Source organism: Penicillium samsonianum, assembly GCF_028829775.1.
Source record: "Penicillium samsonianum strain IBT 33392 chromosome Unknown utg000001l_segment0_segment0, whole genome shotgun sequence".
Classification (NCBI taxonomy): domain Eukaryota; kingdom Fungi; phylum Ascomycota; class Eurotiomycetes; order Eurotiales; family Aspergillaceae; genus Penicillium; species Penicillium samsonianum.
Genome location: NW_026643259.1, coordinates 2,896,692 through 2,910,808, shown reverse-complemented (window position 1 = coordinate 2,910,808; position 14,117 = coordinate 2,896,692). Strand labels below are relative to the sequence as shown.

The window sequence follows — 14,117 nt, the reverse complement described above, 5'->3', positions numbered from 1 at the left end:
TTCAAAGCTCAAAGCTCATACTTCATATACTTTGTTAGTACAATATGTGTATTTCCTATCCACGGTACATGTGCACTTTTTTTCTTTAGTAATTTTGGAAAATCCTCTATGTTTCATAAAAACAAAATCCGTTGTGGAAGGAGATACAGCTCCAGGGGGTTGTCAGACGGTAAGAGACTGGGAGATTGAGTGGCGAGAGAGTAAAAGAGAAGCTTCCTCGTTCTCGCATGTGCAAAGAGTCTGTGCATTTACCCGATTTGATTATTACCGAGGTGATGATCTCTTTCATTTTTTTCTTTTTCCTTTTTTTTTCCTTTTTTAATTCTTCTTCCGGCGCGTTTCCCGATGCAGCCTAAGTATAAAAGTATACCAAGGTTGTGACCACGGGAGCCATGCACGGTTGGACATGGCGCCCTCGTTCCAAGGTTCTAATGTTCCAAGGTTGGAGGGCTGGAAGCTCCGAGGTCTTTCAATGGTGCCGAACCTTTGGGTTTGGGCCATCCCGAAAAGCTTCATTGTATCTATGGGTATGTACCACTGTACCCGAAGAATATCTCTGCAACATTCCCGGGATCATAGATCAGGAATGTAAACCTCTAGGAAACTCCTAGTTCAGAGTAAAAAAGAAGCTCCGCTTGTACAACTGAGGGATTTTTTGACGCAAACAGAAAACTAAATTGGTTCAAAACTCTGAAATGAAACTCATTGGCCCGGGTCAAAGTTAGGCCCCGAGGCCCGAGAAACCCGTTTGGGGTTTCGATTCTTTGATTTTATATAGAAACCCACAACCTTGGGAAGAGAGAGAATAGTTCCTCTTTATATACCAGTTCCCTTCTAATGTCACATTTTGAACAATCAAGACTAAGACAAAAACAAAATACTACCCTCATAACAGAGACCCTGTTTTTCATTTCTTATTCTTTTTGACCAAAAAAAAGTGGGTTGACTTTTGTCTCCGGCGCCAAAGCGGAGTTCCGTTCTAAGCCCTTCCCAGAATTCCCACAATTCCCACAATTTCCCCCATAAAACCCTGAAGTTAGATGTGTGCATAGTACGGAATATGGAGTACATAAATCTAGTAGTATAGCCAAGTTAGGTACCTCCAACGGACCTCCGGTCCAGTAAGATCTCGGCTTTAATTGTGATGCCTTCTGAAGGCTAAAGGTAATTAGAATTAATATTTCCACAGGCTTAATTAATCTTGGACATACTCCCGGAAGTTTGGAAGTGTGGAACTCATAACGGACTACATTGGTACGAAGTATACACGGGTTTTTCCTTGGTCCATGGATGTAGACCGATTCATTCCATCTGTAAAGAAGATATACATAACATTTGAATATTCCACATCTATAATCCAGATGTGTATCTCTGGTAATCGCCAGTGGGAACCCTGTGATCATAGAAGTATTTATTTGATTGGACCAAATGATGCCAGGACTTTCCAAGGCTCTGTCCTACCCCCGACCAGTCCCCCAAAGAATCAAAAAATAGAAAATATGTGTGAAAAGAAACTCCTCGGAAGAAACCGTTACCGGAGCGTGTGAAACAAAGAAAATGGACCAAATCCAATTGAAAAAAAGAAGAAAGAAACAAAGAGAAAACAGGAGAAAATAAATGCCAAACCCAATGCGATATGGATATCATAAGACGTGAGGAAAACAGAACCGAAAGGAGTAAAATGAAAATGAAAAGCGGAAATCGAATCAAGTCTGGTCTCTTCTACTACGCGTGCATCATCGTCCACGTAGCTGCGTCACAGTTCACTTCCTCAAAGCTGTGTAGCATAGTGAAGCCCATCGTGGAGAGATTGTCAAAGTTCCCGTCGCCGTCAACCTAGGTTTTGTTAGAGGATAAACGAAACATAAAGGAAGTGAAGAACATACACAGTCCATGACCACGGCATTGGCACTCAACTTCCGGATCTGCTTGATAGCCAACAGGATCAGGCCCTGCATTACCGTAGAGTAATCTTCACAAGGAGAAATGACCGGAGACGAAATGCCTCCGACAGAAGCCTGGGTGGCGCGCAGCACGGGCATGTGCTCCGCCAAGGCAGATCGCTCATTGTAGATCACGATACTCCCGAGTATAACCCCGTCGGAGGGCCGCTTGGCCCGGATGATCCCGCAGTTAGGCGCGCCGCCTAGAGCCATGCGGTAGATGTCGGCCACCCCTTGCCGCGCATATGTTTTAATGTGATTGAGGATCGCGGGCGCAAAGTCCCAGCCATACACGAGGTCGTACGTGACCTCGGCACTCTGCAGGGTTGCAGTGAGTCCCTCGGGGGGCACCCATGTCGACAGGTTGCGCAGGATCACGCTGCACACTGGTCGCGAAAGCGCGGTGTTCCAACCCATGTCCGCGAACCATTGCCGTAGCCGCTTGCGCTCAACAGGGTTGACGGTCGGGATACCAAGATAGATCCCTGGTAATCGGGATCCTAGCTGGAAGCGTTTCATCCCGCTCCGTTGTAGTAGAGTCCGAATCGCGCGGCTGTGGAGAGAATGTCCGATTGATAGTTTTCTTCGAGAGGGATCCACGATCAGACATGCCAGCACACCGGTGCCTGTTGACCGAAAGAAGTAGGTCGCGCAGAACCCATAGAGGGCATGCGTACTACTGTTCCGAACAACGAAATGGGCTTCGTCGATATCCTCCTTTCGTAGCAGGAAGCTGCTAGTGGTGGCTCCAAGAAGTTCTGATGGTTGACCTAGTGCACAATCGGCACGGATAGTGTCGAGCAGAGCATCCAACGCGAAAGAGTCGCGATCCTCATTCCAATTTTCGACAAGCCAGTGCTGTCGAGACTGATGAATCTTCTGCGTTCGACCAATGGAGCCGGGCAGGGCCGCTGAGGGAGTCAAGTCGCCATACAAGACCTTGACCAGTGCCTGGAGGGCTGTTTCCGTAAAGTCATACGTGCATATATAAGTACCGATTGAGGAATCCATGGCAAAATCATATGGCGAGCTAACTGCCACCACAATCAATGGCCTCTCGCGGCGTTCGCCAGATGAGGTATACTGCGATTGGCACATCATGGAGACGTGTTTTGAGAACCCTTGCTGATATAGATTGCGATTTGCATCTGCCGTGACAACGACTACAGCACTCGCTCTTTGGATGAGATCTTCGTGGATGGGACGCACGCCATTGGAAGTATAGGAGGTGTGCAACACACGCCCGTTCCTCTGCCGCGAGAGTGATCGTCCAAGTTCTTTGAAGACACCCTCCCCACTCAGAATCGAGGAGGTTCGTTCGGAAGATAATGGATCTAGTGACCCATGTGCAGACTCTGCGACCGAGAGAGAAACCGCTGATGTTGGGAGTGGCTTGACTAGCGGAGTCAGAAGCAAAAGTTCCTCGTCTGCCTCGATGACATTGGACAACGGAAGTAAATTATTCTTATCTCTCATCACTGTGATGGAAGAGTTGTAGGCTCGGGTGGAAAGGTTGGTGTGCGAGGGTTGCATCTGTGTAAGTGAAGAAAGCCCCGGAGGGTTCAGTGCCTGTTCCCACGAAGTACACCGTGCCTTCAAATCCAAAACGCGGCGCAACGATTGTTCAATTCGCTGACGGCCGATGATACCGTTCTCCACGCCGAGTTTCAGCCCATTGATGGCTTCTTGCTGGACCGGGAATGAACGACATAAAAGGATGACATCGCAGCCGGCGTTCTTCGCCATCACTGTGCCACCTCCTACTCCAATGTTATGTGTGAGCGCCTCCATTTCCAAGCATTCGGAAACGACCACCCCTTGAAATTGGAGATCCTTTCTCAACAGCTCGTCAACCACCTGATCACTCAGGCAGGCGTGCATCACGTTCATCCCAGCAGATGATAATGAGACACCGCCCACCATCATGGCGTCCAGGCCCTGACTTATAGCGTTGCGAAAGGGTACAAGCGCGCTAAGACTGAGTTGCTCCAGGGATTCCGTAATAATTGGAACATCCGTCTGGGAACCGAGAAATTCCAAATTACCATAGGATGGAAAGTGTTTTCCACAGGTTACTAAACCTGCTTCTTGATACCCCCTCATGAACTGGACACCATATTGAGACGCCTCTTGGGGATCATCGCCGGCGGTACGAACGCCTAATGGTTGATTTCGCACATTCGTCAAAACATCCAAAACGGGGCCTAATATCCAATTGACCCCAACGGCCTTGAGCTCCTGTGCTGTCGCGACAGCCACCTCGTGGGCTAAAGTTTTGGACCCAGTGGCTGCAATGCCCATGGTACTAGGGAATTGGCGAATATATATCTCATCATATAAACTGTTGACACCACCATTCTCTTGGTCCAAGGCAATTAGTAACGGAACGGGATGGCCTGCATCACGCGCAATGGTCTGTAATTCCAGAACCAATCTGGTTGTATCCTCGGCCGCTGTAAACGCGTCAGTGACTGTCCAAGTTGCTAGTGATGGAAGGGCTCCTTTAAAAGATACATTTCAGATTTTTAGCAGATAGCAGCACGGCGCCCAGGTGGTAATTCTCAATGAGTGATCGAATCTGTGGATTGACCGAAGTTCCATCAAAGCCCATCATAAAGAGCTGACCCATCTGCCTATGCCATGTCAGCGTACCTGAGGTGTCAGATTTCCTAAAGTGGAAATAGTCTAAATGACCCTCATCCCCAGATTGACAGTTAGGTTCCACAGTGAAGGGAGATACCCTGACAGGCAGATTTTTTGGGAAAGGGGGAAGGGGGGTGAAGATTAACGCCGATAGGGGATGAGCCAAGCGGAAAAAGAAGATCGACATACCTATCTAGGTCGTCCCAACCCGGGGGCAGCATGTCCTCTTTCCGGGCCATGGCCCGAGGAGGAATGCCTGCAGCGGCCCAGAGAGGTAGGATGCAGAGGGTGCAGTGTCGGGAGATCCAAGGTGTGGACACCGCAAACGTCTGACAGGTAAGGAATATGAAGCCAGTGCACGCGTAGTCAGGTGACAGGGGGTTAAAAGGGTTGCAGGAGTCAAAAAATGGACCTCGGGAGCTTTGTCTCCCCCAGAGCCGCAAATGTCGGGGAAGAATTGGGACTAGAGAGATAAGGAGATAGTGAGCTTAGTATCCATGGATTCTCCGCTGTTAGAAGGGTCACGGGACCTTGACATATTCTACATTATGTACATATAGTTATGTATGATTTATATTCAGAAGTAAATATGAAGTACATAATTCATATATACTAGTATGGATTATTGATAATCATAATACTATCCATCGATGGATATATATACTACTAGTATGTACACCCGAAACGATAATCACGTGATCGGTATGTAACTGTAATCCGGATCCAATTCCCAGTCACGTGTCATACGCCCCCAATACCAATACCATACCGGGCTACGACGCTACAACGTCCAGGGTTGCACTGAGCACTATATCTCTGTATGCTCTCCAGCTTTTTACCGACATCACCGGATGCAACTCCTACACTTCTCAAATGGAACCTTCAGACCACCATGTGCGCTATGGAGCTCCATACTCCAATCAAACTGCCTGTTTCCTTTTTTTCCGGCGTCATCGTACTCTTGGTTTGATTGTTGGGCCACATGGAACACACCCGAGTGGACCTTTTGATCGAAACCGTGGAATCGGCCGATATGAAGTCAATAGCTATCTGAGGTGGAATCTTCCCTGTCCGAGATGCGGTAACCCGTAGAACGTCAACCAAGTCACCCAATCCAAAGAACCCTACACCCTACCCTACCTTAGGCCCAGTCATAGAGGAGGCAACCGTATCGCACGTGGCTCTCTCTCTATACGACGTTATTTTTTTGTGTCGTACACCCGAGACTGTAACCCATATGGTTCCTTTTCCCTTAATCTTCTCTTTTCTTTCCCTTAGATAGCTTTCTCCTTCCCTTTCTTCTTCTCCCATACTTCTTAGCCCTATCTCCAATCCAAAGAGTCGTGACGTAATCATGTGGGTGATATCTTTCATATATCTCATTCTGGCTCTATACTAACCTGCTGGCTTCTCGATATAGGCGTGTCATTATCAGAGAAGACTCTCGTGAGGTGTCTGTGTATATCGCAGACTACATTATCAGTAAGCCGAAGCCCAGATCATCGATGCGCTGTTATGCACAGCCCATGCTGAGACTAACTCTTCCATCTTAGGCCGCATCAAGTCCTTCAACCCGACGCCCGAGCAGCCATTCGTGCTTGGTTTGCCTACTGGTAGCAGCCCTGAGCTCATCTACAAGATCCTCGTGCAGCGTCATCGCGCCGGCGAGATCTCCTTCAAGAATGTCGTGACTTTCAACATGGTATGCACAACAACAATCACGAAGAAATCAACCAACTGATCCCCAATACAGGATGAATATGTCGGTCTGCCTCGCGATCACCCCGAGTCCTACCACAGCTTCATGTACAAGCACTTCTTTTCCCACGTGGACATCCCACCGCAGAACATTAACATCCTGGACGGCACCGCGACCGATCTTGTAGCCGAGTGTGCATCATTCGAAGCACGGATCGCCCGCTACGGTGGCATCGAGCTCTTCCTGGGCGGAGTCGGACCAGACGGCCACATCGCCTTCAACGAGCCGGGCTCGTCGCTGAACAGCCGCACGCGCGTCAAGACACTGGCCTACGACACCATCCTGGCAAACTCCCGCTTCTTCGGCGGCGACACGGACAAGGTGCCCCGCATGGCTATGACTGTTGGCATTCAGACTATCATGGATTCCCGTGAAGTGGTGATTGTAGCCACCGGAGCCCACAAGGCTTTTGCCGTGCAAAAGGGCCTCGAGGATGGCGTGAACCACATGTGGACCCTCTCCGCTCTGCAGCTGCACCAGCACCCGCTCATCGTCTGCGATCGTGACGCCACTCTCGAACTCAAGGTCAAGACTGTGCGGTACTTCGAATCGATCGAGCAGGCCGGCACCGATGCCCGGACCCAGGGACCGGCTCTCGTTTACCGTCCTCGGACTTACGTCCCGGCCCCACTACCAACTAAGACACCCAAGTCCCAGCAGCCTACTCCCGATCGCACTCCCGAGAAGGTGCCCAAGGACCTCCGCATCAACACTGAGCTGCAACGCCGCGCACTGGAGGAAGAGGAGCTCACCCCAGATAGCATGTCCTCGCGTCTGGTCGACTCGGCCATTGGCGGTATTGATGGTGCGCTGAAGAGCGACCTTATCTTTGACCGCATGGGCACCAGAATTACCACACTCTGATGGTGGAGACCTCTCGAACTTGTGGCATTTTCATTCGGTGTTTTATTTTCTCTTTTCGGTTTAATTTGTTATGGGAGAACGGGAAATATGGGTTCTGTCTTTGCAATTCATCTTTGCATGGTCTCTTTTACTGCTTTAGCTTACAGGATCCATGGGTGTTATCTAAGGAGTTTCGCTGGTCATTTCGATTATTCCCGATTTGATAGATGCGATGCGTTTTCTAGGAGTCAAGTGATATTATCAAAGATTTTAACTATGGATAATTCAAGCTATGTACAATTAATCTAAATTTTCAAATTTATACGTACTTGCGTAGCGTGATGTCATTCCACATATATACGTTAAAGAGTGCTGGAACCTTGTCGGGGCCTTTCTATGTAGACTTTCAGCACGGAAATACATATAGATGGCAGAGTAATAGAATGAGTATATAGAAAGAGCTAGAATAAAATTGTGGCGCTCAAATTATTCTATGTTCTGTACATCTTATGCTCCTTGCTTTTGGGTGGTACATTGCATGATATATTAACATTATAGCTTGGCGAAGACACTGACCACGGCACCGCTCATATCAACCAGAGTGCTCTTGTTCTGCAGCCAAGCCTCAATACCGCGGCGACCGTTCTCCACGCCCAGACCGCTCTTCTTCCAGCCACCGACGGCCATCTCAGCAGGGCTCTCGCCCCACGTGTTTACCCAAGTGATACCAGCCTGCAGCTGGTCAATGACGCGGTGAGCCTGGTTCAAATCCTTAGTGAAGACACCAGCAGCAAGACCGAGCTCAGTGGTGTTGGCGCGTCGCACGGCCTCCTCGACGGTGTCATAATACAGGATGGACATAACGGGACCGAAGATCTCCTCTTTAACGATTCTCATAGAGTCAGTGCAGTCGGTGAAAACGGTTGGCTGGACCCAGAAACCGGCCTGCAGATCCTTAGGCACGGAGGGCTTCTCGAGACCACCACAGAGCAGGGTAGCGCGGTCAGACTCAATACCGTGGCGAATGTATTCAACGACCTTGTCGTAGTGGGCTTTGGAGCTGAGGGGACCGTAGTTGGTCTGCTCGTCAAAGAGAGGGCCAGCCCGCACATATTGGATTTTCTCGAGCAGGCTCTTCTCGAAAGCAGTCTTCATGGTGCGCGGAACGAAAACCCGGGTGCCGTTGGTGCAGACCTGACCTGTGCTGTAGAAGTTGGCCATCATGGCGCCATCGACGGCGCTCTCCAACTCAGCATCCGGGCAGACAATCAAGGGGCTCTTGCCGCCTAGCTCCATTGTCACGTATTTCATGCTGCCCGAGGCGGCGCCTGCGACCTTCATACCGGTTGCCACTTGGCCGGTGAAGGAGACCTTGGCGATGAGTGGGTGACCAGTCAGATAGGCACCGACATCACCGGCACCGTTGATCACGTTGAAGACACCGTCGGGGAGGCCGGCCTCGGAGTAGATTTCTGCGAGAGTCTGACCGTGAAGTGGGGTGTATTCGCTTGGTTTATAGATCATTGTGTTACCGGCGGCCAAACAGGCAGCGGATTTCCAAAGGGCACTAAAACATATCCAAGTCAGCTTCTTTTTCTTTGCTGTTGCAAACGCAGGATTGAAGAACTTACATCTGGATGGGGTAGTTCCAAGCTCCAATGCCGGCACACACACCCAGCGGGGACTTCTTAGTGTATACCCAGGCATCCTCGCGGAGTTGAGTAGTCTCGCCGTTCAGACCACCTCCACCAATGAAGTTGGCATAGTACTCCAAAACATCGGCGCCAGTGGTGACGTCGACGGTGCTAGTCTCAGTAAAGGCCTTGCCGGAATCCAAAGTCTCGATGCGTGCAATTTCATCGTTCCGCTCCCGTAACAGAGCAGCGGCCTTGTGGAGAATTCGGGCGCGAGCAATCAGCGGGGTCTGCGCCCACGAGGGGAATGCGCGATCGGCAGAAGCAATGGCGGCATCAACATCCGCGTTGGAGGCAATCTGGATATCGGCCAACGGAGTTGCAGTGGCGGGATTGATAGTCTGGAATGATTTGCCGGAGGTCGCAGCTTGGGCCTTGCCGTCGTAATAGAGCTGACGAGGTGGGAATGAGAGGGACATGATGATATGAATTATAACTAAGGTACCTTAAGGTAATACGGGAACAAACCTAGAGATAAGAGAAGTGATAGAGACCTCGGGAAAGAATAACCTACACCGCCTTATAGGTTTCTCCGTAAAAAGAAAAAGAAAAAAAAAGCGGGGCGGTTATGTACATTATGTTGAACGCACCTTTGATTAGGTATGTTGTACTCGGTACTCGGCTGCCTAGGATAATTAATACGTAACAGCCAAGTACTAAGTACGCCATTCCGGTCAGCGGCTGAAGGTGGCTTGAAAATGGGCTGAACATTAGTTCTGCGCGGGGTTACTAGGTTATCTTTGACCAGATTCGTCTTAAACTTCTTCCACTTGCTCTCTATGGCTCGAAAGTCCCTCCCCCCGGGAATTTCATACTAAGAATGGCATTTCTTAGCCAAGCACAGGCGAAAACTTACGTACGCTCTATCTTCTTGAACCTATCATCGGAAGGGAATTCCTATCATGGACCTCCTCTTTTCTCTAATCTGCACATATCAACGGACACACTTTGAATATAGGAAGTATGCCGATATGTACATACTAGGCCGTTAAGAGTCGGTGGACCTCATTATCCGGGTCATTTCTGACTTCTCTCCACTTCTATCGATCGCCACCACTCAGAGGCCCCCAAGGTTCGCCGAGTCTAACGGTAAAAAGAAAAAAAAAAAAAAAAAAAAAAAAAGAAGAATGAAGGGAAGCTGGGCAATCACCAGAAATTGGATCCAAGGCCTTTCTCCGATCAGACCACCCCCCGAACAGCCTTCTTGAAAATTCTCTTTTAGTAAAAGGCGGTCCCTTCTTCTCCAATCTTCTCCTCACCCCATCGGACATTACCTATTCCTCCCGGTATTCAACATGGCCACCACTAACGAGCTCCCCGCCGTCGATGTTAACAGCTACGACTACATTGTCGTTGGCGGCGGTACCGCCGGCTGTGTGATCGCAGCACGCCTCGCCGAGTACCTCCCTAACAAGCGGACTCTGGTTATTGAGGGAGGTCCCAGTGATTTCATGGACGACCGCGTTCTGAACCTGAAGGAATGGCTCAGCCTGCTCGGAGGTGAGCTTGACTACGACTACGGTACCACCGAGCAGCCCATGGGTAAGACACAATTTTCCTTAAAAATTCTAACCTTGGAAATAACCTTGTGCTGACTGTCCCCGCAGGTAACAGTCATATCCGCCACTCCCGTGCAAAGGTCCTGGGTGGTTGCTCTAGCCACAACACTCTCATCTCTTTCCGTCCCTTCGAGTATGATTGCCGTCAATGGGTGTCCAAGGGTTGCAAGGGCTGGGACTTCGAGACCTTCACCCGCATCATTGATAACCTGCGCAACACTGTCCAGCCGGTGCATGCCCGCCACCGTAACCAGCTGTGCAAGGACTGGATCCAGGCCTGCTCTAGCGCCATGAAAATCCCTGTCATTGAGAACTTCAACGATGACATCCGCAAGACCGGTGAGCTGACTGAGGGTGTCGGCTTCTTCAACATCTCCTACAACCCCGATGATGGCCGCCGCAGCAGTGCCAGTGTTGCCTACATCCACCCCATTCTCCGTGGTGATGAGAAGCGTCCTAACTTGACCATTCTCACCAACGCTTGGGTTAACAAGATTAACATTAAGGGTGATACCGTGACCGGTGTTGACGTTACTCTGCAGTCTGGTGTCAAGCACACTCTGCGTGCCAAGAAGGAGACCGTTCTGTGTGCCGGAGCTGTCGACACCCCTCGTCTGATGATGCTCTCCGGTCTTGGTCCCCGTGAGCAGCTGTCCGCACTCGGCATTCCCGTTGTGAAGGATCTCCCCGGTGTTGGTGAGAACCTGCTGGATCACCCCGAGAGCATCATCATGTGGGAGCTCAACAGCCCCGTGGATCATAACATGACCACCATGGACTCTGACGCCGGTATCTTCTTGCGCCGCGAGCTGCCCGATGCCGCCGGATTCGATGGCAAGATCGCCGACGTGATGATGCACTGCTACCAGATTCCGTTCACCCTTAACACCACTCGTCTCGGCTACGACGAGCCCTTGAACGCCTTCTGCATGACCCCCAACATTCCCCGCCCCCGCTCCCGCGGTCGTCTCTTCTTGACCTCCGCCGACCCCTCCGTGAAGCCCTCGCTGGACTTCCGCTACTTCACCGACCCCGAGGGCTATGACGCCGCCACCATCGTGGCGGGTCTCAAGGCCGCTCGTGAGATTGCCAAGCAGTCTCCCTTCAAGGAGTGGATCAAGCGCGAGGTTGCCCCCGGCCCTAAGGTGCAGACTGACGAGGAGCTGTCGGAGTATGGCCGTCGTGTCGCCCACACCGTGTACCACCCCGCTGGTACTACCAAGATGGGTAACGTTGCTACCGACCCAATGGCGGTTGTGGACCCCACGCTGAAGGTCCGCGGCCTGAAGGGCATCCGTATTGCCGATGCCGGTGTCTTCCCTGACATGCCTAGCATTAACCCTATGCTGACGGTCCTGACCATTGGTGAGCGTGCCGCCGAGCTGATTGCTGGCGAGGCCGGTTGGTCTCGCAACCAGCCCCGTCTGTAAAGCAGGGGCTTCTTACGCGTCAAAGATCTGATATGCATGTAAAAAGGTTATTTCTTCATTTTGGTCCTATTTTGGTTTTATTATAGCATATGAGCGAGCGGCGCATAGCTCCGTCGGAGTCGGGCGCGGAGGATCGCCTTTGAATGTGGGCATCTTTCCGAGTCTGGTTCTCCCCAGAGTCTGCGAGACAGACCTGGATCTTTTATTTATCTGCCACATATACAATTGATGATGGATAGACTTGATATCCGAATATAAGTTTTGGAAAAATTTGGGAATTAAAAATCTAAGTAAAGATTCGCACTGAAGATGGAGCTGGCGCTATGACCATGCGCTTGCATTTTATGTTCAATGCAGAAATCACAACCTCAAAACGCCTGTAACCAAGATGAAAGAGCTGTTGAACACATGACTGGAATAACGAAAACCAAAGAACCCCGAAAAAGAAACAGATCGCATCCAAGATCGAAAACCACCTCATACAGTCACAGCGGCAGCCTTGTCAGTGTCGTGGATCTTAGCACCCAGCTTCCACACCTGATCAACCGTCAAGGTCGGCCCAGTGAAGGGATCCTCAATCTCACCCAACACGATGAGATCGGCATCCGCACCGCTTTCCAACGACCCCTTCACACCCTCCAAGCCAAGCAGACGCGCCGGCGCAGCAGTGACAGCATTGATAGCCGCAGCCGTCGACGCACCCGACCAACGACGGAAGTTGTTAACACACTCGATAAGTGTAGCTGAAGACCCAGCAATCTTATCAGAGCCCTCCAGCGTCAACCGCGCACCGGTCTTAACAATCCGCTCCCCATTCGTCCACTCATAGACACCGTCAGGCAGACCACACAGACGCATAGCATCGGTAACCAAGATCAACCCATCCGGGTGCGCATTGTACGCGATCTTGATGGAAGTGGGATGCAAATGGATGCCGTCGGCGATAACACCGTAAAACGGCCTGCGGCGCTCACTCTGTCCCAGCAGACCGAAGATACCTGGGTTGCGGTGGTAAAAGGGCCGCATGGCGTTGAATAGGTGTGTGATCATGCGGGCGCCCTTGTGCGTGGCTGCGACAGCCTGCTCGTAAGTTGCGTCGGAATGGCCGATTGCGTAGATGATGTTGCGCTTGGCGATTTCGGGAATGTGGGCCATCATGTTGCCCACTTCGGGGGCGGCTGTGATCATCTTGATTGGGCTGGCGCTGCCCATGTTGTCAGCGCCGTAGCAGTGGATGAGGTCGTCGAAGGTTTCCGCGGCGCGCAGCACTTCGGGCTTGTGGACGCCGTTACGGCCGGGGCTGATGAAGGGGCCTTCGGCGTGTGCGCCTAGTGACTCGGCGCCATCTTGGGGCGTATGGGTTGCTGCCGTTGGGCCGAGGGAGGGGAGTACCTGAAAGAATGAAGAATGAAGATTAATACCTTTTTTGGTGGGGGGGGGTTCGTGGGGGGAAGTTCGAGTTGCTTACCTTCCAGTACACCTCGGGGGTGGAGCTCACGAGTGTCGGCAGGTAGGAAGTGACACCGGTTCGGGCCAATCCACGGTTTACCATGTGCAAACCCTCGTCATATTTCTCCTTTGTCTCACAGGGTACGGAGAAATCAAAGCCATGAGCACCGTTCAACTGGACATCGATCATACCCGGGGCAATGATACGGCCACCAAGGTCGATGATCTCATCGGGGGACAGGTGCAATCCATAGAAAGCCTCTTGATCCTTCAGGATCTTTCCAGTCAGAGAGTCAATCCAGAGATCTTGCTCAACCAAGTTCAAGCCGCACACCAGGCGACAGTTGGTGAACTTGGTAATGCGCGGGGTAGAAGTCTTACCCGGCATTGTTTATTGGAAATGTTCCTATCAGATCAGATCAAGTTAGGTAGCTCGAAAGAAAACAGATAGAAGAAGAGGGGGAAAATCCCAGTACATAAAGATCCAGGTACGATGATGTAACCGTAGACTGCGTGACATTCGGCATGCCGATGTGGTATACAATAATAATATAGTATAGTACGGAGGTACATAGTCGATAGTACATAGTTGCTGTACTATTGTACTATTGTACTAGTGTAATATTCCATACATATTAATACTCGGCCCGTAAATTACCATAACCGGCTTTGACAAAACCGTATCCAGTCCCCGCATGCTACACTCCGCATGCGGGTTTCCTTTTTCTTCAATGCAACATCTCTCTTCGTCGCATTGCAAAGTGGATGAACGTCTCTCACCTTTCATTATAATATGT

General features: G+C 50.6%; 5 protein-coding genes across 5 annotated transcripts; 2 read left to right on the top strand and 3 right to left on the bottom strand.

The window, feature by feature from the left end:
- Positions 1 to 1,725: 1,725 nt before the first annotated feature.
- Positions 1,726 to 4,825, bottom strand: N7471_001122 (putative beta-N-acetylglucosaminidase; the record flags this gene model as incomplete). Its single annotated transcript, XM_057273843.1, has 4 exons — positions 1,726 to 1,836; positions 1,887 to 4,396; positions 4,458 to 4,576; positions 4,776 to 4,825. The coding sequence occupies 4 exons, from the start codon at positions 4,823 to 4,825 to the stop codon at positions 1,726 to 1,728; spliced, it is 2,790 nt and encodes a 929-aa protein (XP_057142022.1).
- An 837-nt stretch (positions 4,826 to 5,662) lies between these two features.
- Positions 5,663 to 7,209, top strand: N7471_001121 (uncharacterized protein; the record flags this gene model as incomplete). Its single annotated transcript, XM_057273842.1, has 4 exons — positions 5,663 to 5,667; positions 6,007 to 6,068; positions 6,140 to 6,288; positions 6,340 to 7,209. 4 exons carry the CDS (start codon positions 5,663 to 5,665, stop codon positions 7,207 to 7,209), a joined length of 1,086 nt encoding a protein of 361 aa, XP_057142021.1.
- Positions 7,210 to 7,740: 531 nt separating this feature from the next.
- On the bottom strand, positions 7,741 to 9,301 carry N7471_001120 (betaine-aldehyde dehydrogenase; the record flags this gene model as incomplete). Its single annotated transcript, XM_057273841.1, has 2 exons — positions 7,741 to 8,755; positions 8,820 to 9,301. The coding sequence occupies 2 exons, from the start codon at positions 9,299 to 9,301 to the stop codon at positions 7,741 to 7,743; spliced, it is 1,497 nt and encodes a 498-aa protein (XP_057142020.1).
- An 876-nt stretch (positions 9,302 to 10,177) lies between these two features.
- N7471_001119 (GMC family oxidoreductase) lies at positions 10,178 to 11,871 on the top strand (the record flags this gene model as incomplete). Its single annotated transcript, XM_057273840.1, has 2 exons — positions 10,178 to 10,424; positions 10,490 to 11,871. The coding sequence occupies 2 exons, from the start codon at positions 10,178 to 10,180 to the stop codon at positions 11,869 to 11,871; spliced, it is 1,629 nt and encodes a 542-aa protein (XP_057142019.1).
- A 477-nt stretch (positions 11,872 to 12,348) lies between these two features.
- On the bottom strand, positions 12,349 to 13,779 carry N7471_001118 (N-acetylglucosamine-6-phosphate deacetylase; the record flags this gene model as incomplete). The annotated part of the gene is made up of 2 exons (XM_057273839.1): positions 13,340 to 13,779; positions 12,349 to 13,263 (listed from the first exon to the last, which is right to left on the bottom strand). The coding sequence occupies exons 1-2, from the start codon at positions 13,706 to 13,708 to the stop codon at positions 12,349 to 12,351; spliced, it is 1,284 nt and encodes a 427-aa protein (XP_057142018.1). The 5' UTR covers positions 13,709 to 13,779.
- Positions 13,780 to 14,117: the final 338 nt, after the last annotated feature.